This window comes from Protopterus annectens, chromosome 6.part1 (assembly GCF_019279795.1).
Source record: "Protopterus annectens isolate FY-2018-M chromosome 6.part1, PAN1.0, whole genome shotgun sequence".
NCBI lineage: Eukaryota > Metazoa > Chordata > Ceratodontiformes > Protopteridae > Protopterus > Protopterus annectens.
In genome coordinates, this window is record NC_056738.1 from 302,370,006 (window position 1) to 302,395,360 (window position 25,355).

Genomic DNA, 25,355 nt, shown 5'->3' on the forward strand with positions numbered 1-25,355 from the left:
CACACACACACACGCACACGCACGCACACGCACGCGCGCCAAAAAGAATGCCGAAATGCTCCTAACTATAATAAAGATCAGAAGAATCCACAGTTAATAAAGATGAGACAACTTCTGCCACAAATATAGCAAATGTAGAAATAATAAGGCTAGAAATGCTTATAGCATGTAAGGCCCTGAAATGTTAAATATTATTCTCTGCAGGAAAGAGATTTAGAGCTTGTAAGGATTTTTCTTCTGTCCAAAAGCATTTACAACAGATGTATTTCCTTTTGAAACTGTATATATTTTAATTTGAGCTTAAAAAGAAAGAAAGTCCTGTTCAGTGAGAATGAGAAATGGACCAAAAATTGAAATAGTCACATGCTATAAACTGTTATAAAACAATCTAATGTGTGCTTTAAAATGTTTTTTTTTATAACTGATGGAAGGCATTATATTGTTTAGTTAATGGTACTGTGCTATGAGAACAGCAAACAACAACAGTGTATGGCTTGCATTTTCCATTTTAACTATCTGGAAAATATATCCACAAAAAGCACATCAGACTAAGGGTCAATGAGTTCCTTACAGCACAGAAATGCAAGTTTTCAATATTATTATTTTGGAAGGAAAATGATCATTGTGTAGCTCTTAATTTTTTTAATTAGTGCACAGTATTATAAGACAAAGTTTAGTATTTTCTTAAAGTTCACATGGCATATTACAAACAACCACCACTAACAAATTAAGGGCGCTCAAATGTTAGAAAATGCTTTGACAAATGTGTAGCCATCTTTAAGTATTATAATGTATATCTAAAAACAAGCTGTATTCAAGCCTGGGGTGTGAGCTGTAACAGCTGGAAACAGAACAGTATTATCAGACCAAATCTGCAACTACTCTTATTTTTTCTTTGGAACCAGTGGTATAAAAATATTTTCTCATTTAATTTTGTAGAGTGAGTTTACAAAGTGATCTTCTAATTCTGAACTCAGTAGCTGAGTATGTCATTGTTTCATTCTCGTTTCATCAGTGTGGATGCACTATGTATTCAGATCTCTTTAAGCTATGATTAGAATATTTTGTGCCCTTTATGTTCATATTTCTTTCTCCATTTAAAATAATGTTATCTAGTACACTGTTTGCCAATGAAATAATTTGTTGTCAAATACACAATATACATTATAAGGCACCTCTGCATTGTTTTTTCTTAGTTTCCTTATTTTATAACATTACAATTTCCTCTAATAAGAATCAAAAGATTCTTAGCTTACCATAGAGGAAATCATGAGAGCTGAGAAAACTGACAAAGGAATCCAATGTTTGAGTAAACCTATGAACACAGTTAACTGTCTTACTCTTCACCCACAGGCAATATGTGATCTGCAACATTGTTCAAACAAATATAACTTTCCCAAAAGTAATTAAGGTATATTTCTGAACTGTTTTGCTTATGCCCAAACGCTTAACTGTGATACCCCATAAGATAACAGGAAACATAAACATTCTCTCAAACATAGGTTTCTTGTATTTTAACAAAAACTCCAGATGGTCTTACCTGCCCTGGTATATTGATGCTAAATTATCTTCTGACCCATAGGATACATTCTTACATACTGAGTCTGAAGCACATAAAATTGTTTGTAAAAATGGAAGAAGCCCAGTGCTTGGTAGATTCCGAGGTGCAAGGTAACCTAATGGAACACATAATGCATTTTTTAATATACATTGCATTGGTTCTCCAACACTGTATATATTTATGATTTGCATTCAGTATGAAATATTAGTCCACACATTTTAGTAATCAAAACTAGGTAGACATGAAATAATATTTTTTTTTTCTGTGTTATTTTCTCATAATTCTATCATAATAACATCACCTTACTCTCAAAAACGGAATTGTTATATGTATACAATGAAGTTAGAAAGCAGAGAACCTTGACAGTGCCATTAAATCAGATTATACATGTGTTGTTATTACCACTTCAGGATTCTGTACATGCCAATATCCCTTTCACTACAGCACCTGCACTGATTACTGACTGCTGGGTCAAGCTGCCCTCCGGGTAGGCTTACTGCTGAGTCCCTAAAATGGAACAGTTTCACATCTTAAACAACTTCTTCCTCATATGTTTTCATTGATGCATTTATGCTTGACAGTTATTATTGTGAGGAAGGCTTAATATATTTTATATTTTGTCAGTACTTGGCACTGAAATGCCCATTTCCATTTGAACAGGATAATAACAATGTGTGCTGTTTTACAGTCAAAGCATAAAGTCATATTTCAATGAAAGGGATTCCTATTTATGGGTAAGGATACATGTTATCATGCAGGATTGTGAAGTCCACTTAACCTAATAAGAAATAATTTTGTGTGTATGTATGTATGTATGTATTTACATTTTCAATATGTAGCGTCACAGATAAAGTAACCTGCTTATTCTCACTTCTAAACTTTAATGTCCAGAGCTTTAAGAAAATAACTTCATCATTTTCATTAAATATTATTTCACTGCAGCTAACCTTCTGTAGAGGCCATCAGTGCAGGATATTTGTATGCTTATATAGTATGTGAGAAGGGTTACAACTAGGAAGAGCAAACAATCACTTGACAGAATTTTTTTTGTGCTGTAAAAAAAGTAAACATTTGTGTGAGCAAATGTTTTTCCTAATAGAGCTTCTGTTTGCACTCTTTAGAATGGGGTTGCAGTACAGTGGGTTAAGGGAATTTGCCCTTACCCCTCTGTTGAAGTTAGTATATATGATTAGCAGGGTGTGCAGCAACCCACATGGGGATGCAGGGAAGCTTGCCCCATGCAAAAAAAGAGAAGGTAATAATTGTTCATTTTGTGAGTATTTGCTCATATGAGTTATCTTGCATAGTCTTGCCTCACACAAGTTATGTATCTATGTATATTTGTCAAGGAAAACTGAGAAATGTATATTCAGTGTCTCACATTAAATGTTAACTGTCAAGGTATGTTAATTTTCCTATCAAAACCTAAATTTCTGATCACAAACATATCAAACAGTAAGCTCCGTTAGGTCACTGGGGAATCTCACATGTGACTTTTTCATTGTGAACTCATACAGAGCAGGAAAAGAAACTAAGGGATTAGTATTTGCCTCTGTAAACCTGTCTTTATGGTTTTATTCCAGGATATGAATGTGTAAAATACCCCTATATTCTAACATATTATTACCTTTTTGTAGGCTTACATGGAAGTCATGAGATCATAGGAGTTATATGTCAAGAAACATTTTGTGCCTTGCTGAATTCCCATCCTTAAGATGCACCTCCCACTTCCAGGAGGGCAAAACATGTTACAGGGATGAATTTGTGGATACCTATCTAATAATTTTTGTTCTTGAAAGGTGTGTGGGTGTCACTCTATTCAACATATAAAGCAGTTTGTTCCTGAAATGTAGTAACCTTGGGATAATAATTTTTTTCCTCCAACATGTTTTATTTATGTATTGGTGGAGCTTTTGGTCCTTAACTTGAGGGCTTGGGAAGCTGTTTGTCTTATAACAGGCTCGATAGCACAGTATGCATGACAGAAGTTTCTTTGTGGGAACTTTAATGAAACAGAGCATAATGACAGGACTTCAGTCCTGGTTTGGTAGCTAAGGATTTTAGACTAACAATATGTTTTAGTTAAGAACCTTTGGGGCCTTTCTACCCGTATAATATGCCTGGCTATGTACTTGCAAAAACGACAAAGTACTCTGTTATTGGTCAAATGAGTGCTGAGCACAGAGGGGCGATAACATATTTTGACCTAGATGAGACATTTATTTATTTGTTTCCATTTGTCTATCAGGTTTGTCCAACTGGGTTTAGTCAAATACCTAATTTCAGCAGAGGCTCAGGAAGAAAAACTCTGTGTTTTGCATACATTTTAGATATGTTAGACAGTTACTTAGTATTGTACATAAAAACATCAAGATACAAAAAAAGAAAAGCAACATATGCACAGGTATTCAGTGATCAGATTACATTAATAGTAACATATGCACAGGTATACAGTAATCAGATTACATTAATAGTAACATGCACAGGTGTACAGTAATCAGATTACATCAATAGTAACATATGCACAGGTATACAGTAATTAGATTACAGTAATAGTAACATATGCACAGGTATACAGTAATCAGATTACATCAATAGTAACATATGCACAGGTATACAGTAATCAGATTACATTAATAGTAACATATGCACAGGTATACAGTAATCAGATTACATCAATAGTAACATATGCACAGGTATACAGTAATCAGATTACATTAATAGTAACATATGTACAGGTATACAGTAATCAGATTACATTAATAGTAATATATGCACAGGTATACAGTAATCAGATTACATTAATAGTAACATATGCACAGGTATACAGTAATCAGATTACATTAATAGTAACATATGCACAGGTATACAGTAATCAGATTACATTAATAGTAACATATGCACAGGTATACAGTAATCAGATTACATTAATAGTAACATGCACAGGTGTACAGTAATCAGATTACATCAATAGTAACATATGCACAGGTATACAGTAATCAGATTACATTAATAGTAACATATGTACAGGTATACAGTAATCAGATTACATTAATAGTAACATATGCACAGGTATACAGTAATCAGATTACATTAATAGTAACATATATACAGGTATGCAGTAATTAGATTACATTAATATGAGCTGAGTACATTTAGTTATTAAAAATTAGTCGGGCTAGATAGAAGGGATAGAAGTTAAAACAGAAAAAATTGATGACCTAAGTGCCAAGGTGCCTATCTGTCATGTCCATTTGGAGTTGTGAACTGGCAACATTGTAAATTCTAGATATTGGCAGTCTGCCAAATGTGACAAAACTGCTCTTTTTTACATCCAGTTTAAGTCCTTTTCCAGTAAACCATCGGTTGGTAAGGATTATTTTTTAGTGTAGTGATTTTACATCTGGGGGAGTCTAAATCATATTATCCAGTTTACAGACATCAGCAAATTTGGTTATCAATAGGCCTGGTTTATGGTATAAAGGTCAGAAAGGTATATGGCAAAAGCATGGGTCCCAGCACTGAGTCTTGGGAATTTCACTAGCTACCATCTTACTTTCTGAAGTGGCACCTGCCACCTTAATTATGTCAGCCCTATCTTTCAGCCAGTTTTCAATCCTGTCATCTGTAAATTCTGATCAATGACATCATGCACATCAAACATGGTAAATACACCTCCTGACTTACTTTGAATACCCTGCATTATAGTAAAATTGCTTACTGCAAGGCTCCATGTCTTAAAACCCACATAAAAGATCCATAAAAAAGACTTAATTTAACTGCATGGAATTCTCTGTGCGTCAAATGCTGGAACACTTTTTGAGAATACAAATACAATATGACTAATCATAAGTGCCAGGTTTATATCATAATTCTCACATAAAAAATAAATGTATCAATGCAACACACACATAACATAAACTTTAATAAAATGGCTCAAACCAAGACAAGACTATACTGTTAGTCTGCAATGCATGCTCTTTCCACGTTCTCACTTTTAGACATAAACATAAGCTATATAAATTATTACTGTGGTGGTCCGCAGGGCTCTGTTCTGAAGTCACTTCCTTTGGAAACTATTATTCTCAGTACCATAACTAGATCATCAGGGAAAAAACACAACTATAACAACCAGCTTGCTACAAGTACAACACACAACCTGAGTGTTTAAGTTGTGATCACAAATGCAGTATCAGCTTCATATGTCGATGCCAGTACTGCACTTGTATGCCATTGGTACCTCTGTCCTCTGCTTGCCCTTACCCTACCATGCCCGTAACCGCAGCCCTAAACATTACCTTACTAAAAAGCCTTTCTCTAACAGCTACTCATATACATATCACGTTGACCAGAACAGACAAGCACAACAGAAAAAATATCTATTTTCATAACCTGTAATCTAACCCTAACCCAGAAATACTTATACACACACTCTCACTCCTATGCCACAACACTCAGCATTAACATACATTCCCACTTTCTGCTACTGAAAGCACATATCCCCTGCATAAAAGCAATATGATTTTTTTCTCCTTTCATTAAGTCCTGCACTTGATAACAGTATCTTTGATAACTTCAAACAGCAGAAATATCGGTCAACAATGTGTGCTATTGACAGAACCTACTGCAACCAAATAAAAGTTCAAAACAGTAGCTAGACTATTCAGAGTCATATTGCATTAAGTCAATGTTCACACCACCAGATGGTTAGCCCTGCTATCCAGCCTTATGATACCAGGACCTGAAATCCAAAAAAAGGCAAAAAATGCAGAAGAACAAATGTTGAAAAATGCTTTTCTTCTTTAAAGTTGTTATTGCAGGGGATAAAGCCCACTGCACTCCTGATATAAAGAAGACACTCGCTATACCTCCTAGACTTAAATATACCAACTCCAAGATCAGCATACATAGAGTAAAAGGGAATATAGGACAGCAGTCTCATACAAGGCTGCATTTTTCATAATTAGGTCTTGGCATTCCAAGACTCACCCTAACAAGTCGCAGCATTTCAAGCAGTTACTAAAACATCCTATTCAATCACCTTACTAACAAGAAAAAAAAAAATCTTCTGATGTTAACCTTTGGAGAAAGGGGGTGCAGTGTCTCTCATTATGGAACTCACCAGTAATCACTATAGATAGCTTCTACCTAAGTTGTCCTCCTTGGAAAAAGAGGGCTTGACATAGATATGAAGGAGCGATATTAATAAAGTTATTATTTGTTATTAATAAAGTTATTATTTGTTATTAATAAAGTTATTATTGTGAGACAAATACAAGCTCTTGTATTATGAATACTATAGTTTTTTTTGTAGATTATGCAAGTCTGTATGCACCTATGGATGACAGATTTACCTTGGTTCATAGCAGTACGGGACACCACTCACTCTTACTAAACCTCTCCTGCAACTGCATTATTCCTGGACAGCATACTTAGCTGCTCGCTCCAGGTCCTATATACAGCCTCACCAGTTTATTCTGTGAAGGAAGAGGGAACTCTCTTTTTTACAGGAGGGAGCTAAACCTGAATCTTCACCCCAAAGCACCAAAACTGCCACAGGACACCAAACCACCAATAAAATTTAACTATAATATAAAAAGAAATGGAGGGGGTTTAGGTTTGCTCAACTAGCAATGTCAAAAAAGAGCAATGCAGGACTCTCATAATCAACCTATAAATATTTATTTCCACCTCCTTTTCTTTCCCTTCCCTCATTTTTTACATACATGACCCCTAACTCCTAGCATCACTTCCCTACTTAACCTCCTCCCCCTGTACAAGTCCAGTACTGTAACCCCTTCCTAAGTTAGAAGACTGTGGGCAAATCCTTCTTTCAGCGGGTCTCATTCTCATTCTAGTCAGCTTGTTTCAGCAGTTTCTGTGAACTGTAGGGTAGAGCACATTAAAGTATGTAAGGCCAGGGGGGGTGTACTTAGCAGAATTTTCAGAGTATGTGGCACTTGACTGTCCACAGCCCATACATAATTATCTTCTTATTAGAAGCACACTTATTCTATAAGGAAACTATCCACTACAATCGATACTCCCAGGAAATCTCGAGAAAACTTTCTGGATGTCTTTTGGTCCTACAGCAGCTGTTTCTCTGTTTCTAAAAAAAATACTGAACACTGAACCTTCTTTCTAATCATCTGCCATTTAGAGTTATCTTAACTACTCATTGAAAAGTGGGATGTGTTTACATCAGGCCAGAGCATGTCATAGCACCATTATCAGTCACCAATAACATCTCCAAAGGAATGGCTCTATGACCTCTTAAAGCTACAGATGCAGCTGATCAGATACCATGTGTCACCTGTTCACTTTCAGTTACAGATATTTAGAATGGCTCAGAATGTACTCGGCTGATGTTATTGTAACTGGAAAACAGCATTTGGAGGAGCACACATCCAAAGGAAACAACTCACTTAGAATTCATTATTTGACTGTTGTTGACAGTGACATGATTATATTTTGAATAACGCTGGTGCGGGGAAAATTTCATTTCCCTATAGTGGAACAACCATTTAAGTTAGGGGGTATAGCTTCTAAAACCTATTATATTAATTTACGGGTGCAACAGTGAAACCCTGTGTGTGGGGATGTATGAGAAACTCTGACCACCTCATGAAAAAACATTTAAATTTCACTTCAGATTATTTTTTTTTATGAATTTAATTTGTTATGTTGATGTTTTCAACTTGGAACCATGTTGTTTGTTGTGTGCACATTTCTTACTAATCCATAAACCTACAAATTACTGGGACTGAAAATGACCCTGCAATCACCCACTCAACGGCCTTCTCTGTAATTAATAACAAACTTAGTGCAGACACTCATTCAGCAGAATGCTGGTATAAGCAAAAAGAAATTCAGCTTTAGCAAAACTTAGGCAATGTTGTTTATAACAGGAAAAAGTCACAACATATACTAAGTACGTGGAAAATGCATTACTTTCTTGGTAATACACACAGAATATGTTAACATCTACAGGCATCTAGAAGATCGGGTAGGTAATATTATATTTCATTCCTAAATTGCAAAACAAACATAACTTACGGATACCTGCTACATAATTTGAAATGCATTGACCAGCAAGGCCATACAAGCATTAGGTAACAGAGTATTTATGATATCTCCACAGTACATCTTGCAAGACATCACAGCTAACTCCCCAGGGAATTTGTAGAGCCTCTAAATAACTGTAATGGAAATTCTGCTATATATTGAGTAAATAGGGAAGATCCCTAAATAACACTATCCAAGATTAAGTGCACTTCCTCACTGGTTGTGGTTCCTATTCCACTGGTCCCAGTTGACCACTCTCCTGAGAAATCCCATTGGCTCTTGTTCTTACTCCTCTGACTCCCACTGGCTACTAGCTAACTGGCTAGTCTAAATATTAGTTTACATATCACATGCATATACTGTCAATTAATTATTCAAGCCCACATGCTGATCTTTTGTGCTAGATGATGTAATTTCTTTATGAATGTTTTTATTGGGTAATTCATCTTGAATGGTATTCACTTTTGTATAGATGTGCATGTGTGTGTGTGTGTGTGTGTGTGTGTGTGTGTGTGTGTGTGTGTGTGTGTGTGTGTGTGTGTGTGTGCATGTTTGTGTCTGTGTGTGCACGTGTGTAAGTATGTGTGTTTTGTATGAGAGGAACACTTGGATTATGGATTTTTCAAGTGGGTGCTTTAAATTTATCAGGAATAGGTAAATTATGCTGGATAGCAGTTTCAATACCAGACTTTTTTTTTTTTTTTTAGAAAGAAAAACATTTAGGGCTACTTGAAGCCAAACTTAAATGCCCATATATCACTACTGGAGACTCAAGTAGCATAATTTATGAAATAATTTTTCAACTGGTAAGGGCATCATATGAAATCAATAATTATCAAAGAGATATAGGTTCCTAGTAATACTAATCTAGCTGCCCATGGGGGCCAAAGTCCCTTTCAAACGTAAGAATCAAACTCTGTATCTTGTGTCTGAGAGGTACACACCTTAAGCATTATGCCAACCCCCAACCCAGATAAGGAAATATGGGTCAGATATGAGCAGAGGACCTTCATTTTGTCCTTCTAGTGGTTACTCCAAAAATGAGATTAATTGCTGTACATATGTGTGTATCAGAAATAACAGTACAGTGGAACAATGTTTATCCAAAAGCCAAACTGGTTGGAATAGGATAGTGAAATTAATTAATATGCCAAGTAACAATTGCTATTATCACACAAAACTACTTTAATTCATCTGGAGTGTCTTACTGACACTTTTGGTATAGGTTTTGGTAACACTTCTGTAATTAATGGAGATTCAAGCATTCTTCACTGAATCATGAGGCTCATGGTAAAATTTCCATCAGGTGTGTATCTTGAAATGATCATGGAAATAACTTAGTAGTGGATGATAGCTTTTAAAATGCTATGTTGACTGGTAGTGAAGAAAGCAGTATTTACTGGAATGGCTTGCTCCTTATTGTTTATAGTTGGCAACAATAATAATAATGGACTTTTCTGAATGTGTGGTTACAATTAAGTCAAGTTGAATGCCAGTATGTTGACCAAACATGGAAACTGTTTTTCAAAAATACATGGAACAAATTCACAGTACAAAAATCTGAACATGAAGAAAACAAGGAAAGTGAAGTAAACAAATAAAAAGGTATACAAGCTGTCAGAAATCTATCATATGGATGTCCAAAGGTCCAGAGAAAAGGGAAAATAAAAACAAAATGACAGCTCAAGTTAACATCTGAGCAACTGCTAGTGCAGTGATGGCGAACCTTTTGGGTTTGACATGTCAAAATCTCCTGGTATAAAATAATTCAGTGCACTTCACATGAGCAACGAATGCAAAGGCAGTATCTTTGGTGACTCAGATATTAGTTATCGCTGGAGTGTCACCCAAAACGTTGTGGTGTCTGTCACCTTTGACATGCGTGTCATAGGGTCACCATCACTGTTAGTGTATAATATTGAGAATCACCTGAAAGTAATTTTTCATAAAGCCAGTCTCCAGCTACATTAGGAAAAATAAGGCAATTGAAGATAAGCTTATGCTTAAGATTAATAATAACAGGAATGTTTTTTGATTACATTTCAATGCTGAAACAGCTTGCAGTAGTACAAACAATACAGGTAAGGCTGACATATGAGAAAAGAAGATAGCAGCATGCTTTCACAATGGTTACTGCCACTGAGACTTTATTGAAAGTATATGTACAAACAGACTTTTCACGGATCAACACCAGAATTAGTATGTCCTACAATTAGCATTCAACAAATACCCGGGCAGTTTCACAAGTTTCCAGTAAATTCATCCTTTAAGCCAAAAGGGCTATTTAATAGAAGTTAAGTAAGGTGTCTCAGAAACACAGCTTCACTGATATCACTACTTAATAGCTATATTGAGAAATCCTATGTGGCAAAAACTGGGTGTAAGCAATACTATTTTCTGTACACATCAGTACAGTGCAGAGAGATTAACCTTTCTGATATGTGCACTGCATTAAATCTATGGGAGAGTGAGAAAGCAACTATCTGATGGATAATAACATTAATGTAAATGTGGGAAAGATTAATCAGTTGTAGTATTTGAAGTATATGCCACATAAAACTATGTTGAATAACATTACTGAAAGCTAGTGCATCTGAGAGTATGCTATTAGATTCATTTATGTTAAGTCAGCCAAAAGTCACTTGTTATATAAAGATTTATTATGTCAGTATTTCTTAATTATATTTAACTACAAATGTCAGGAATTGAAATCAGACCACATATTACTGCATAGTCACATTTACATCAAAGACCTACTAATTCAGAGGACCACAGCCTTATATAAGAAACTAGACAAGATCCTACTGTATTAGCAGCCTAGCAAACAAGCAAATATGTGTAAATTTCCTAAATGCAAGGAAAGGAAACTACATGAAGCATTGTGATTTACCTTTTGGGACTCATACATAGCAAAGAAAAAATGCATATATACCACACACACACACACACACACACACACACACACACATATATATATATATATATATATATATATATATATATATATATATATATATATATATATATATATATGCACATGCAAACAAATAAAAAATAATTTTCCAGAATTCACCTATATAACCCTCTCCCCACTTTACACGCTATGTAGCAATCCTTTCAGTCTTTGCATATATTTATTTTTATTTATTTATTGATATTTGTTAACCGGGTTTGTCCAACTGGGCTTGTGGCCCATTTTCAGTGAAGATCCAAGGAGAAAAGCTCCAGTAATACATTTTAAACAAGTACAATTTTAAACAATATTGATATAATAGCAGTTACAGGAAAAAGATTCACATATGTTGGGTTACATGCATAAAGTTAAAGTTGCATTAAAAAGAAGCTATGTAACAATTTTACATTGATATCAATAGGTCAACAATAAAACATTTTTGTTTGTATAAAATTATGCAAATGCATAGTAGATACATTGGAGAGAGAGGTGTAATGAGGTACCTACTAAGTATGTTCCTTTTGAGGGTATATAATGGGAAGGAAGACTAGGTGGGGGTCATGGCAAGGGCAGGTTCTGGAATTGAGAAAATAAGCTTTTAGTTCATTTTTAAAGTGCGGGGTGTGGGAGATTGAACGTAAGTCAAGGGGAAGTTTGTTCCAAGCATGGGCAAGGGAGTGTTTGTAGAGTAGTTTGCCTACTGACCTTTTTGGGTGGTAGATATCAAGTAATTGTTGGTTAGACATATGGAGGGTCCGGGATAGGATGTAGATGGAGACTAAGGAAGATAGAGATGAACAAAAGGAGGGTTTATAAAGAATAGTGTGTAGCATATGAAATTGATAAGATGGCAGAAATTGGGGAAGTTCAAGCCATTGAAGAGAGTTTGAAGAAATGCAGTGGTGTGAGTTGTATGGGGCATTAGTAATGAATCTGGCTATTTTATGGTAAGTCTGTTGGAGTTTGTTTAGAGTGGAGGCCCGGATATTGGTAAGAACTGGGGCGGCATATAAGAGGGAGGGGAGGAGGAGTGCCTGGCCCAGGGTAAGTCTAGATTCATGGGTTAGGAATTTTTTGTTCCGATACAGCAGACCTAGTTTCTGGTTTGTTTTTTTATACATTGGAGTACGTGTAGGTTGAACTTTAGTTCGTCATCGATAATGACCCCTAGGAGTTTTGTGTAGGTGTCAGGTTGGATAGTTGTAGTGTTAGAAGATGTAATAAAAAAGGAGGTTTTGTGATGAGAACGAGAACGGGGAAGGAAAAGTAGGAGTTTGGTCTTTTTGGGATTTAGGTCTGCCGCGATGGTACGGTGGTAGCATTGTTACCTCACAGCAAGAGGTTCTCCCGTTCGATTCTCAGCTTGGCTTGGGAGTGCCTTCTGTGTGGAGTCTGCCTGTCCTCCCCACGGTTGGGTAGCGTTCGAAAGACATGCGTGCGTAAATGGGTGTACTTTCGTTGAAGGTTGGGCGTCGAGCTGGCACCTCGGCGTTTCGTAAAAAAATCTACTGCCAATCATTAGCAGACCAGAGTTCCGCTGTGGTGACCCATTACCGGGAAAAAGCCGAAAGATACAACAACAAGGTTGTGAGAGAGCCATTGTTCAGTGGATAGTAGGGCCTGCTGGGTCAGGGACCGTAATTCAGGAATGTTATTTGTTGATATATATGAATGGTATATATACTAACCCTAAGGCTCCATACACTTGAAGTAGAAAGTAAAGTTACAGTACAAAGGAACAAGAAATGTAGACTGTATTGACTAGGCCTGTAGCAAATTTCAGAACATCACTGCAGGAAGATTGCTGGGTTCATGTAGTTGATGTTTCGCTATGTCAGAACTAGCTGTGTTGTAGATGTTTCACTTTTACTTTTGGTTCAAAATGGAAGAAAAATGGAAGTGAGTTTATTTTTTTTTTATCTTCTTTTCTCCTCTCTTCACCAATGCACCACCTTGCAGTAGTTATATTTAGAGAAGGAAAATGTGGATAAAACATGTGGGGGATAAGCATGCTTGTGCCCCTCAAAAAAAAAAAAAATATATATATATATATATATATATATATATATATATATATATGTGTGTGTGTGTGTGTGTGTGTGTGTGTGTGTGTGTGTGTGTGTGTTGTGCGATATTCAGGGTGTTGTTGTTTTGAATGTGCAAGATCTAAACGGTTCAGATGTTTTAGTTACAATTAATCAACTGTTGATTGAAATGGCATTCAATTAATCAAAGAACCCACAAAAACCCAAACATATTTTTTTACTGTGAGTCACCTGAACTTGAAGTCAGTATTATAAATATAACAAAACATCTGCACCCAACCAGTTTTGGGAAAACAAATGCTCAATGCTCAAGAACTTTGACTGAACATGTACAACATTACACGTCTCAGAGATAATAAAACTTATTGTCCCCTTCCTATCATTTACCAGACCCTTCCATTATGTATCTCTCAGCTGGCCAGATTTTTACCTCATATTTTTGGTCTGTTTCTCCAAAGACTGTGTTTTTCTGACAAATCATTGGCAAATGACTGAGGACTGAAGTCAGATAATAATGGCAAAATGTTGAGTTTTAGACTTCATATCCTTGTGGAACCTATTATTCTAGCAACTTTCTAAGTTTGTAAGAGTAATATTTAAAAAGTGTCCCTATTTTTGGGCCTTTGTCCACCCATGTTTTATGCTTTTTTCCAGATTTCTTCTCTAAGAGGTTGAGAGGTATGTCTCCATATCTCACAAATATATCATAGCAAATATAAAAATGTATTTTATGCAGCTAACTAAAATCACCTCCTTGAAATGTTTTAATCCATGCTTTATAACAAGATAACCTGTAGAACTTTTCTGGTATATCTTTAAAATCTGGCAAGTGTTTATTTACTGCATTGCTCTCTTGCTTAGGTTTCTTAGCTATAAATCTTAGTTCATTCTGGTGTGCTACTTTACCCCCCCACCATCAAACCTCTCTGAATATATTATAAAATTATATATTATATATTATTATAAAATAACTGCCTGTTGTTGCCTTCATGCTTACCCTAGAATCTCTACTTTTCTCTTTTCCTAGTTGAACTCTACAGTTCCCTACAAAACGGTGTCTACAGGACTGCAATCAGTTTCTCTCAACATTTAAACAGAGTAGGTTGCACACACAAAAAGCATTTGTTAAGCTTTCACTTACAGTGCTGTGTAATTAAGCAGGTCACCATTTTGGTCAGCTATAGGGCTCTTTTTTCTACTTGAGTGTTTGCTTCCTTCCCTTGTAACTTAAGTAAACTGACTCTTACATTAAGAACTATAATACTTACCTTATAGCTTTAGGACACCTTAGGAAACCTTGTAAACTCCAATAGCCCTGCTACGTTCGCTCCTCTCCCTGCCACAATTTCCTCCCTCCCCCAGTACCTCTAAATTTATAGTACTATAGCCACTCCCTCACTTTCTAGATCTTATCTGCTTTCATCTGAGATAATTCCTCCCACCCCCATTCTTCTACCTACATTTTAATAGCACCTATTAGCTTTCATCTGGCATTCTCCCATACCCCTTCCAGTACCTTTACCTCACCACTCTATCTTCTGGTGTTGCATCACCAGGTAAAACAACTCCTTAACTCACTAGCTGAATCACAGATAGTGATATACTCCTCTTTACTACCCCTCTTGTTTGCACCATACCTCCTTACCTTGTATGAAAACCAGTTTCTCATGGGATTTCAATTCCCGAAAGGCCATACTATCACCCCAGCTGTAAATCCTCCCACCTTCAACCATACTTACAGTACCAGGTACTATCCAACATCTTGTTCAGTCTATCAACATCTCAACCCCAGGCACATTAGCTCTAGATCCAAACACTACCACAAACTAATAAACAAATTCCTAAAGTTCATCACCAAGTATAGACTTAACCTAATACTTGGTGGTGATATTCACCCCAACCCTGGCCCACCCACTTCAGATACACATACCCCCTCTACTTGCAATCTAAGCTACACACCTACAATTAATAGGCCAACTAACTCTCTCCTAGCCTGTCATCTCAATATTAGAAGCATTAATAACGAGGTACATGAATTGCATGCACTTCTGGATGTCCACTTCCCTGAGATTCTCTGTTTATATGAAACCTGGGTACAACATACAGGCTGGATTGTGCTTCGAGGAAGGGGGTGGGATAGATGTACTCTATAAATCTGAGTTGAATGTCACCATAGATGTAATACAACCACCTCAGATTAATAACTCGGAGATTCTTGCCATCAAATTGCAACTTAATAAAAATAAATGCATTAATGTACATACCCCCAGGTAACAATATATCTACACTTGAAGATATCCTGCACTGGCTATCATGTCACTACTCCCAAGAAACCCTACTACTTGGAGAGTTTAACATAGACTGGAGCACCTGTTCCTCAGAATCCCCAACCACCCATATTAACCTGCATGCATTTACAGAAATCATATCCAGCCCTACCAGGATAGGTAAACCCAATCAAAAAGAAAGCATACTTGACTGGGTACTCATAAATAGTCACCCCCACTGTACACCTCTGGTACCCTCCCTGATGGCCTAAGCGATCACCTTCTCACATATGTAATTAAGCACAAAGCCATTAATTCCCAGCAACCCTTACTCAGAAATATAAACTTTGACCCTGCCAAATTCCAACAAGAACTAAACTCATGTAATTGATCTATTCTAAAACACCTCCCCTTAGAGGAAGCAGTAGCATACTTTAACAACAAATTCCTTGAGATCCTTGATTTGCATGCACCTGTTCGTTCAAAGAGAACAAAGGCAAAAACTGTGCCATGGCTTTCTAAAGAGTCTAAATTCAAAATTACCCTTATAAACAAAGCATGGGTCTTATGGCGTTCTTCTAAAGACCCCCAAGATCACATTAAATACAGGCAATCCAGAAACTAAAAAATCCATTTTACAAGATAAAAAACAATACTACTGCAATTTACAGACAGTAAATCAAAATAACCCTCAGATGTTTTGGGCAGGTTTAAATAATCTACTACATCCTGGACAAACTTCAACCCCAATCCCTGCTGCTACTATTGATAAAACCCCTGAAGATGTTTCTGACAGTTTTAACCGATTCTTTACTGAGACAGTTCAAGCCCTAGCTAGCCAACTACCTCCTAGCTCCCCTGATCCTGAAAGTAGCACCCCTAGAAACCTACTCGCATTCAGCTTCCAACCAGTCACCACTTCACTTATCTGTACCTTGATCAAAAAATTAAAACCCACTACACTTTCTGCTGATCAACTCCCTGCTGAGTACCTACAAAAATCAGCTGATGCTATTGCTTACCCCGTCTCAATACTAATCAATCGAACCATAGTAGAAGCTAAAATTCCCACCATCTGGAAAATATCCTATGTAATCCCACTTCACAAAGGAGGCAGCTCTGCTGAATTCTCCAATTATAGGCCAATAGCTATACTCTCTTCACTTGCAAAGATTATGGAAATATGTATTCATAGACAACTCATGCACCACCTAATTCAGAATCACTTTATGGCAGACACTCAGAATGGCTTCCGTCCTCATCACAGCACTACTTCAGCCCTCCTAGCCTTTACCATTGCCATAAACCATAATCACAACAATAATTATATATCCTCAGCCCTCTTCTTGGATCTTTCCAATGCATTCAATATGGTTGATCACCAACTTTTAATCCACACCCTGCAAACATTCTGTCTAGATACTAGTGCCCTTCAATGGTTTCATTCCTACCTGAATGGTCGACAGCAGGCTGTCCTCTGGCAGAACAAACTCTCTAACCTTCTACCTAACACCCTTGGAGTACCACAAGGCTCTATACTAGGGCCCTTGTTGTTCTCCATCTTCATTAACGACCTTTATACTGTCATCCCAAAAGTCAGCTGTATCCAATATGCTGATGACTCTGCTCTGATTTGCTCGGCCACATCTCCAATAGAGTTATGGTCAGCTACCCAGACCACCTTTAATACAATAGGCTTTCTGAACGTCGTCTGATCCTAAATCCCAAAAAAACTAAAATGCTGTTATTTTCACCAACATGTAGGTCTACTGCTTTCACCTTTACCATAAATTCAAATGATGGCACAGTAATCTCCCCTGACCCCTCTACAAAACTATTAGGTGTCATCATAGATAATAATCTAAAATTCGACCTACATGTTAATCAAACTATCAAAACCATCAATAAAAAACTAGGGTCACTTTACAAAATAAAAGACTTCCTAACCCCTCCAGCTAAAATTGCCATAGCTCGCTCTCACCTTCTTTCAACCCTTCTGTATGCATCCCCTCTACTCTCGAATTTAAACAAGACTGTCCTTAACAAACTCTCAATTTGCTACAACCACATTGCCAGGTTTGCCACTGGGCTGCCATTTAGGACACATCATTGCATCAATCTAAATCAGCTTGGGTGGCTTCAACTACCCAGCCTAATCTAATATAACCAACTGATTATGGCCTATAAAATCCTCTATAATCTGGACAAAATTCCTGCACTTAAAAATATTATCACCCCCTATAACAATCCTAGACCGCTTGATCCTCTAACAAACTACTAATTCAGACTAGCAAAATTAATAACACAGCCGGTGACTCTCTCTTTGCAAACTCTGTAAGTAGATCCTGGAACTTTCTTCCAGCTGATATTACCTTACTTTCCACCTTAGGTCAATTTAAAACTAGACTCAAACAACATTTGTCACTTAACTGGCTATGTCACTGTATCAAGCCTGGCTAACTCTCCCTAGAATGTGTAAAAATCTGTTAACCATCTTACTGTGTAATTTAATTTAATCCTGATTTACGCTCAGGATTAACTCTAACCTGTGGAACTTGTTTAACTTGCTTACTTATATAATCTCTGTAAATAGTCTGTTTGTAATATGTAATGCTGGTATTATGTAATGCTATATCTGCTTACCCTTGGAGCTTTTCTCCCCGGGCCTCCGCTGAAAATGGACATGCATCCAGTCGGACTATCCCGGTCAACAAATGTAAAATAAAAATAAAAAATAAATAAATAAACTGCAATTGCTATATCTAAACCTTAAGTAGTGCAGACATGGACACCAATCTCCTTAATATTTTAGTGAGAGTATAGCTGCATTATGTTAAGTCAGATCAGCAATGGGATTTTGCTCCATTTAACTGTAGATGTTTAAGTTAAAACACTGCTGAGCAATCTAAGTGACAACATCAAACTCCCTGCAGTGTTCTAATGGATGTGGTCTCTTCCACATCAGCTTCCTGTAGTTAAAATAATTTTCAGAAAAGCTTCTACAGAAAGGCAGTCTGTCAGTGTTATAATTGCAGAGCTCACTTCCCTTAGGACATCCTCCCAATGTTCACTCATAAAAACAGACCACCCTCTACTCTCTCTTCCCCTCATCACATTTCTTATTATCCCCAGCCTCAATAACCCTTTGTATTTCTTGTCAATAAATAATCAGAGGCATGAGGCTTTTGTATCACAGACAGCCATACTAGTATTGAATTTTCTTTTCTGAGCTACTGATACAGTATCTGGAAGGTGCTAGACCTATTCTAAAGAAATTCCTTTCAACATGCCCTTATCAATGTTAGAAACCTCCAGACAGATTAGACATTTCTGAGTCAAGCTAATACCCATTTCTAGAGAAGTTATAAGTATAGTACAAGCCCTTCGCTTCCAACAATGTTCTCAGTCTCCTATAACCCAGCAAACTGTGGCATAGCACCTCATTCATTGAACTGAACAAAATCGTATTTGGTGCTTCTAAGTTACTGTGCACAGATTCCCTCTCTGTCAGATGAAGTTTTCAATAAGATAAACACAAATACTTATTTTTATTTGCTTATTAAACTTGTTTTTAAATCTGGCCTATCAAAGAAGTTCCAAATGATAATGAAAAGAGTCTTTTCAGGGAGTGTTACTCCCCACATTAATGAAAAGAGTCTTTTCAGGGAGTGTTACTCCCCACATTAATGAAAAGAGTCTTTTCAGGGAGTGTTACTCCCCACATTAATGAAAAGAGTCTTTTCAGGGAGTGTTACTCCCCACATTAATGAAAAGAGTCTTTTCAGGGAGTGTTACTCCCCACATTAATGAAAAGAGTCTTTTCAGGGAGTGTTACTCCCCACATTAATGAAAAGAGTCTTTTCAGGGTGTTACTCCCCACATTAATGAAAAGAGTCGTTTCAGGGAGTGTTACTCCCCACATTTTCCACAGTAAGTGAAGCCTCCTGAAATCTACAGATATGCATTCAGACTGCAGTCTCTCATGTTCGTTTTTGCCAGGGAGTCCATTGTAATATGACAGTCACCCAAACAGTTGCAGATTTGGTACTTTTATTAATTGCAGTTTCCTTGGTACTTGTATAGTTCTAGACCACAGCTGTCCAATAGGCAGCCCACAGGTCACAATGTGGCTTGCCAAAGCCTCAGTCACAAAATTTAAGATAAATAGTTTGTTTGTCATTTTAAAAAGTGAATTCAAGATTTCCCAGTTAACCACATATCATGCTAGTATGTCTTCGCTCCCACTGAAGTAGTAAATACTGCATCCTTAGGATAGTTCCCGAATATTTCATTGGTATTGTTGGATATCATTGGTGATTGTTGTGGTTTATTTTGCAGAGTCTGTAAAGGTTGAACAACAGGATAGTTGTGTGTGTGTGTGTGTGTGTGTGTGTGTGTGTGTGTGTGTGTGTGTGTGTGTGTGTGTGTGTGTGTGTGTGTGTGTGTGTGTGTGTGTGTGTGTGTGTGTGTGTGTGTGTGTGTGTGTGTGTGTGTGTGTGTGTGTGTGTGTGTGTGTGTGTGTGTGCATGTGAGTGCTTGTAATATAATTGTGTGTTTGCTTGTGTTTATATGTGCCTAGTGTTTGCAGGAGTGAGTGCTTGTGTGCATGAAGTGGGAAAGCAGAGCAGTTGTATGCTTTTGTGTTTATATGCATGCAATGCTGGTGCTACACTTGTTTATAAGAATGATGAGTGCTTGTCATATGAATAAAGTGGGAAAGCAAAGCGTGGTGTTTGCATGGGTGCAATGCTGGTTTGTGAGTCAGTGTGAAGTAAAAAAACAGAGAAACTGAATGCACATGTGTTTATAGGCATGTGTGTTTATATGCACGTATGTCTGTATGCATGTGGGTTTGTATGCATGTGATGCTGCTGTATAAGGTTTGTTTGCATAACTGATGTATGTATGCATGAAAACTGGATTGATTATGTGTGTGTGTTTGCTTGTGTTTGTATGTGTGAGTATGTTAGTTATATCAAAGTGTGCTTGAATATAGTTAGGAGTTTTGATGCATGTGGGGGCATACCCACGCAACTCAACCTGCAGAAACTGAAAACAGGAACAAAGGACCTTGTCCAGATTTTTATCAGGATGTTCCTATTTTTCATTGACTTCCAAGGGGCACTGAGGGGGGGGGTGTACCTTTGCTTACCCATACTTCTCAACCTAAAAAATTATAGTAAGTAATAAGCACATTATCAAAAAAGACACTGTGGAAACTGATATACTTTAATCAACTATATTGCAATATTCTTCCACATAAGGTCATTTTTTTTCATAAAGACAGAGATGTAAGATGTGTGTCCTGTTTAAGTTATTGATGCCGCTAGCACGTTGACCAAGTAATATGGTTATCTGTGTACTAGACAGCTTCAAAAATCACATGTGATGAGGACAATTAAAAGAATCATGTGAAGGGGGATGTACCTCAGAATAGGGACATCTTGTGCAGAGGTCAATCAGGTCTGAAAATAGGAATGTTTCTTCAAAAATAGGGACAGTGGAGAAGTCTAGGCATACCTCTAAGCCAACAGATAATGAGACGAGGACTGGAAAAGCAGCACAGGTCTACTTGAGATAGCAGTGGGGGCAAAAGTAATTGAGAAGTAGGTACCACAGATGTGGGTATTTAATGGTAATACATTTTAATTGGTGTTCAAGTCTTTCATATATTTTAATTATCAAATATAATACAATACAATGCAATACAATATAATATAATATATATAAAAGATTTAATACCAATTAGAATTTAATATCACAGCAGCTGGAGAGGCCACAAAGGATAAAGGGAAAGGGAAAGGGTCTCAAAAACATCTGTCTTATGAAGAACTCCAGCTCCATCAGCTCTATTCAGTCACCATGCTTGCTCAGGGAGACCCACCTAACCCTATATATATGCATGTTGAGTAGATTGAATATTATGCACCTTCAAAATTCCTTAGAATCCAGAGCAACAAGCTGAGGCGGGTACCCTGTAAACCACAACTATCGCTATTAATAGTGCTGGGAGGATAGATTCAAAGACCCAAGACTCCCTATGCTGTGGAAAAAAATCGGTATATATGAGGCAGAGAGCACCTCGCTGGCCTTGTTCAGAGAAATCTTGACCAATGGATGAGAATCGCAGATATACCCAGGGATTACCTCAGTGTCACTGCTCTCAGAGGCACAGCAAAATAATGGGTATAGTTCCCATATACTAAATGCCCTCGGGCAGATAGCCTAGTATGAACCTATGAACCTATGAACCTATGAACTATTAAATATCCAGATTTCTAACTGGATGTACATTATTTTAAATTACCTTTCCCCCTCCCCCGTGTTATCGGTAGGTATTCAGATCTTTTATATAGCTGATAATATAGACAGAAAATATAAGCATATTCTCAAAGAGGCAGTCTGAAGCAGATGCTAATGAACTGTATTGCAATTTCAGAAAGTTATTCATTTTTGCTAATGAGCACGGGAGATGTAGGGATGATATATTTCCTATTAGGAATGCAATAAGAAGCAGCCTGTGCCATGATGTCTATGACAATATCAATTTTTTTACATTTTAATGGGAAAAAGTAAATAAAGTGATTATTGAAAAGTAATCTGCTTTTACTTGGTGGGGTGGGGAAGTGTGTGAGTAATTCACTGATTTGAATGTTTACTTGAACAGGGTTGCATATTTGTCAAGAGAATTATTTATGGCACACTTTCCTTGTATTTTGAGTAACATTATTTAACAGTAAAGTACATTATTTGGTGCAGTGGGGGATTTATTTGTGTAATAATTTATTTACTGGTCTGTGTGTGCACGTTGTTATGTATTCTGTATATCTTAGCATTCCCTGAATTTCTTGTTATTTGAGTGAGGTTTTTGCAAAGGTAATTTACTAACAGTCATTAAACCTGGGTACTTCATTCTGACTTAGCATGCATTTCTGGCTTGAGTACTAGAATCGCTGTCCTTAACTGATTGGGGGGCTTGTTTGACAAATTCTTACTATACATTTGTGATATTGTTTGGGTTTCCTACCTGCACTTAGCATGCATTTCTGGAGTTTATGCTGGTGGTTTAGCTGTTAGCGTTGTCACCTCACAGCAAGAGGTTCTCCTGTTCAATTCTCGGCTGGAGTGCTTTCTGTGTGGAGTCTGCATGTCCTCCCCATGGTTGAGTGACATTAAAGACATGCAGGTAGGTGCTTGTGTGAATGGGTGTGCCTTCTTTGAAGGTTGGGCATCGGGCTGGCAACTCGGCACCATAAAAAAATCCACTGCCAATCATTAGCAGACCAGAGTTCCTCTGTGGTGACCCCTAACTGGAAAAAGCTGAAAGAGTTATGCTATAATTGCTTTGCAGAACCAATTGGTTGAGGGGATTGTTTGAGAGTGAATTTTTTTGCATTTCTAACACAGATCACTCTGCCTGCACTGATTGTTTTTTTCTCACCTGCACTGATGTTGAATATTTTTGTTTCCTCACCTGCACTGATGTTGACTTTTTTTCTCACCTGTACGGATGTTGATGTTTTTTTTTCCACCTGCACTAAAGCTGAGTTTTGTAATTGTGAAGGGGTGGCATGTTCTACCAGTAAATTCCAAAAAGCACTCCAGATTCGGAAAGCTTTCAAAATTTCTCCCTTCATCAGTGTTAAAAGAAAACAATCCAAAAAACATCAGTTTCTTAAACACCATATTCAAATTCCATGACAAAAGACAGCCTCCAATCAGAACACAGAATGAATTAAGTTTAGTAAAAGATTTAAAAAACATTCACTATATAATTATTAAAAATTCAGCATTAGAAAACATCATCATCTGATATTCTCAGGTTGTCTCCTATCTAAGTACTAATCAAGCCAAACCCTGCTTAGCTTCCAGTATCAAACAGGATCCGGTTTATTCAAGGCACTATGACTATCTAAGCAAATAATGACATTTAGTGTATAAGTTATTTCAACTTATTTGTTTCTGCTTCAAAACTGGTTTTAAACAAACATCTGAATTAATACCAGGTTCATAGCAGGCCTGTAACAGTAAAATCCATTAGTTGTCATTAGCTTCTAGTTTGTTATTAAAATCTCCACCTCTAGAGCTTTTAGCCAATACATAAATAGCCCTAAAGTTAAATATATGATCAGAACCATAGTCAGGCACATGCTTAGTAAGGGAATTAGTACTAACTTTTCTCCTTATGTCCAACTGATGTTTTGTAATATGCTCTTTTAGCTTCCTGGTACTTTATCCTACATAAAAAGCTAGTACACTTTAAACAAGTAACCAAATAGACTATGTTACTAGTACTGCAAGTGGCAATGCAGTTAAACTGATATAGCTTTCCTGTAACAGGATGGACATATTCATGGTTGCTACATATTAATTTGCAACAAATACAGTTGTAACATGGAAAAGTGCCAACCTTAATATTGGACTTATGTGCAGCAACTTCCTTAACATCTTTGTAACGTTGTTTAAGGTTCTAACTATTCCTGTATGTAAAACTGGGTTTAGTACCAATAATCTGTCTCAGTTCAGGTACAGCCTCTAAAATTGCTCAGTTATCTGAGAACATTTTCCTTACTCCATCTGTTCTTCTATTAAAGGTAGTAATATACCTTATCCCTGTTTGCTCATTGTTCTTAGAATGGACTCTTGGTTCATATTACCTGTAAATTAAGGTTTCGCAGGTCCTTGTCTGTCACTAATAACTTCACATTTTGATCCTTGTAACTGGCCACTATCATAGCTTCTATGCTTAGCTTATTATATGATATTATCCATCTTTTCCATATAGACATTAATATCTGTGTTCAGTCTAATGTCCCTTAACATTTGACTCTTTGCAATGCCTTTAAAAATATGACTGCCATGCACACTTTTTCAGTGAAGATATCTGTTAGCTTGTATTTCTTTCTATATATGCTGGTGGACAATTCATGTTTACCAGTTTTAATATCTGAAAAACAGATTTCATGTTGGGAGAAATTGAGCTTAAACTTGAGAAAGCTAGTAGTATTATTTAAGTAACTGAGAAAGTCAGTCAGTTCTTGCTCATTACCCTCCCAAATAAAGAAGATATCATCCAAAAAGCATTTAAAATAAGGAATACACTTTGAAAAACTAGAAGTAGAACTAAGGACATATTCAACTTCCCATTGATTAAGGACTAGATTAGCATATGTGTTTACGATAGGAGTACCCATCACCACACCAGATATCTGATAATAAACTTAATTTGCAAATAGCAACTCACATATAGTTGCAATATTTCTTCCAGTCAAAACACTATTGCCACACAGAAAATCACAAACTGCATCAACCCCATACTCATTTGGAATAACTGTGAACAGGGAATTGATGTCAAGAGTTACTAAAATATAATTGGTATTTTGTTTAGATTTACATAAAAAAATCACCTGTGTCTCAAATATAACTCTGGACCTTAGACAAATATGGACTCAGAACCTCTTCTA

The 25,355-nt window shown here is 36.8% G+C and overlaps 1 protein-coding gene across 1 annotated transcript in view; it reads right to left on the minus strand.

The window, feature by feature from the left end:
- LOC122805519 (glucosylceramide transporter ABCA12-like) overlaps nt 1–25,355 on the minus strand; it is a 201,447-nt gene that overhangs the window by 44,262 nt on the left and 131,830 nt on the right. Inside the window, exon 3 of the mRNA XM_044075722.1 lies at nt 1,541–1,676. Within this exon, the coding sequence (XP_043931657.1) occupies nt 1,541–1,676 (136 nt within the window). The remainder of the gene's footprint in view (nt 1–1,540; nt 1,677–25,355) is intronic.